This window comes from Vigna angularis, chromosome 8, assembly GCF_016808095.1.
Source record: "Vigna angularis cultivar LongXiaoDou No.4 chromosome 8, ASM1680809v1, whole genome shotgun sequence".
Taxonomy (NCBI): domain Eukaryota; kingdom Viridiplantae; phylum Streptophyta; class Magnoliopsida; order Fabales; family Fabaceae; genus Vigna; species Vigna angularis.
In genome coordinates, this window is record NC_068977.1 from 8,762,846 (window position 1) to 8,766,366 (window position 3,521).

Sequence of the window (3,521 nt, forward strand, 5' to 3'; positions counted from 1 at the left end):
TAAAAGGTCTGTCATCCCCGTTGTGATCCTGATTGTGACAACTATGTTTTCGAGTTTTGAGTTGAATATAGTATCATGATTTTTATATGACTTACTCAAAGTGTAGCTAGAGTCAAGGAAAATGTCTTGAGATAAATGAAGACAAGTATATCCCATTATGATAAAACCCAACTCACATTTTAGAAAAAAAATGGTTAAGAATTCAAATATGTCATGTTCTCTTAGGTTGGTCATAACCTATTGAAGTTAAATTTTTCTATTGTATCACAATAAAGAAAACCCAATTAAAATTACAAGTCATCTCTTGGTTTAAAGAAATTTGATTTGTTATTGTATTGGGAGGGCCGACCGGCCATGACATTACCCTACAAGGCAGACACACCCGGCTCAAGTCAAGGACGTGCACAACATCATAATCGTACGATCACACAGACACACTTTGGTGTCAAGACGGACCGAACATCCCACGCAAACAGGTGCACGCTAAAGCAATTGGATTAAGATAAAGCATATAATGGACGACTATATTTAAGACTTCCGACTTACTACACAAATTAAGGTAATTAGTGATTAGCGGTATTGGGCTGAGATTGAGTTGTGATTAAGATTTCACTAATCTCAAGTGCATGTCGAAAACTATAAATACAGGTCAAATATAAGAATTAGATGATCGCATTTACTGTGAATTGCATTGAGCTACCGCACAGACAATTCACCTACTTTAGCATCGAAGAACCTTTGGTATGTACATCTCCGGACGGTAAAGTGAAGACGAAGGTTCAGATGAAATACCAGACGGTTTCATCGGAGAAATTGTGTAAGAGTTTGAAATGACTCGACCTCGTACCCGAAACGGTTATTTTTGTAATTAGTATAATCTCCAATATTGTACTTAGTTGATTATTTTTTATTTCTTTGGTTTGAATCGTACCAGTGAAAAGCCACTAAATTTCTTCTCAAATCTTTAAATTTCTTTACTTTATTTCTTATTCATTTTTTAAAGTTTTCTTACATAGAGTTTTGTGAAATTGTGTGAGAATTCTTGGATAAACTTTTGTGAATTGAGATTGTGTGATTGAGTGGTTGTTGAGAGATGGTTTAGAAGTGTTACTGGGGAAGCTTATTGAACTTACGATAGCGATACTGAGCGAAGGTTTTAGTTGAAAACTTGGGTGGATTCTGATAATTTGTGAGAGAAGGAATGGGTCCTATCACTGTCTCATGTGGAGGCACAACAAACACAGCCCATGACATCCGCGTTCGTTCCTTATTCACCAAGCTTCTATGTTCCACACTCTTGTATTTTCCGTTACTTAACACCTGTCACAATATTATAAAAATAAATAAAACCTTTTATTTAATGTGAGTACATATAACAATCCTATTAACTTAAAATGAACCATATTAATGTCACTCTAAACTAATACATTATTAAAGGTTAACACTAAAAACATTTTAAAAAAATATTTTTAAAATATGTGAACTTTAGTAACAAAAATATTTTTTTTTTAAATTACTACTTTTTCTCTATCACCAAAGTAGTTCCATTGATTTTATCACCTCTATCTTTCACTCGCCCAAGACTTCACAAGTATGTGTCTAAATTCTTTATTATCATTTTATTGGTTTTCTATTAATTTTCAAAATACACCGGTTTTAAAATTTCATATAAGTCAACATATTTTAAACCCATAGTAATTATTTCAATTAAAATAGAAAAGTTACAAGAAAAAAAAATAGGGAAATTTTTTCATATGATATGTCTACATGAATAAAAAAAATAATAATACTTTTAAGGTTTTTTATTTTGAATTCAATTGACACGTTATGGGTTTTATTAATAATTTTGTTCAATCAATCACATTGTACCATTCTATAAATTACTGACATAGTATTATGTCAAACGAATGGATTTGACATTTTGGCGTGTCAAGTACTGGTATTCTAAAAAAACTATATATTTATTTTAAAAATTTAGAAACTAAAATATATTAAAATTTCAAAAAAGAAAGAAATCTAATTTTACATCAAAATTTAAAAACTAAAATCATATTTGATAAAAAAAATCAATAAATAAATAGTTTACCTCTAGTTGATCACCAACAAGAACCAAGAGTGCATCATGCAAGTAATTGACTGCAACCCAATTATCATCCTTCCAAACTTGCAGACCTGGAACTTCGTTAGGAAGAAGTAACGTAAGGGCACTCATGTCAGTGTGAGGCTCAACACCCAAAGCCAAATGTGGTTGTGGACATGCAGGATACATATTTATCTTCATTTCTAATTCTATCGATTCACCTCCCAACTCACTCTTCAAACCCTTCTTCTCCAACCCTAACCCTTCTGATAGAACCTCCAAAAGCTTCTCTGTTATCCTTAACATCTCCTTCCTGTAATTTTCTGTCACTTCCCTATAGGAACAAGGTTGTTTAGGCCACATCAGATAGTTCACCTTAGAAGGAGGATACATCAGATGAAAAAAATAATCAACCCACTCCAGCTTTTCTTCAAGGTTTTTGCTCATTTTTGTGCCATAGCCTTCAAACTTACCATTGGAAGGATCATTTGCATAAGCCTCTTTCTCTTCTTGAGGGAGCCCGAAGAACTCCTCGCCAACCTCTTTCAAACTTTTGATCAATGTTTCTGATATGTTGTGGTCAGTTATTTGAAAGAATCCCCATTCACATGCAGCTTCGGCTATTTCTTTCACTAAAAGATTATGTGACTGAGATAGTGAGATTAGTGGCACACTCACACCTTCTATTGCTTTGCTGTTCTCTGGCCTTTCATTCGGTAAACGAATGAACTCTGGTGGAACCTCCTTCAGCTGCTTCAGAGCCAAACTTTGTATTCTTTTCACTTCCATTGACAACTTTCTTAACATGCACACACGATAAAGAAGTGATTTTCTTTTACTCTTCCCCGATTACTTAACAACCCATTTTTTAAAATAATATGATCTTTTAAAAAAGATTAACTTTTATAAAATTTATTGAGTATCAAAATGTCATCTTTCTAGACAATGATGAGTATGTATAAATGTGTGCACCATTAATCGACCATTTTGTTTTACCTCACAATCAATATAACCTAAGAATCATTCTAATATGGTATAGTCTTATTAAGCATTCAACCAAATCTAACACCATTGTATTCACTTTTCACTATAATTTGATTTTTTTCCTTCTATATGTGTACTGTGTATGTAATGATCTTTATAGAAGTAAATATGGTTTCTACTTTGGAAGTTAAATGATAAAAGTTAACTTAGGTTTGAGTATATTTGAGAAATCAGTTTCTTTTAACAGTCAATTACTTCTATTAATAAATTAGATAGTTATGTTTGGAGAATTTTACAAGAAACTGTCAATATTTAATTAAATTAGACAGTTGTTTATTATTTACGTTTTAGTCTTATGTTTTAATATAACAAATAAATTTTGAAGTTATCAAATTTATAACTATAAGGCACCTTGAATTCAAATTATATTTATAAATCATTGAATAAATTTAGGAAG

At 31.7% G+C, this 3,521-nt stretch overlaps 1 protein-coding gene across 1 annotated transcript; it reads right to left on the reverse strand.

Moving 5' to 3' along the window:
• Window positions 1-1,107: 1,107 nt before the first annotated feature.
• LOC108345477 (flavonol synthase/flavanone 3-hydroxylase) lies at window positions 1,108-2,869 on the reverse strand. The gene is made up of 2 exons (XM_017584064.1): window positions 2,087-2,869; window positions 1,108-1,320 (listed from the first exon to the last, which is right to left on the reverse strand). The coding sequence occupies exons 1-2, from the start codon at window positions 2,867-2,869 to the stop codon at window positions 1,108-1,110; spliced, it is 996 nt and encodes a 331-aa protein (XP_017439553.1).
• Between the last annotated feature and the right edge of the window lie 652 nt (window positions 2,870-3,521).

What these genes read in the sequence shown, in the direction of transcription:
- LOC108345477 (XM_017584064.1), bottom strand. Translation starts at nt 2,869, where the DNA reads ATGGAAGTGAAAAGAATACAAAGTTTGGCTCTGAAGCAGCTGAAGGAG. An exon ending in TTGTTGGTGATCAACTAGAG is followed by an intron (nt 1,321 to 2,086) that starts GTAAACTATTTA and finishes ATATTGTGACAG; the next exon opens with GTGTTAAGTAACGGAAAATA.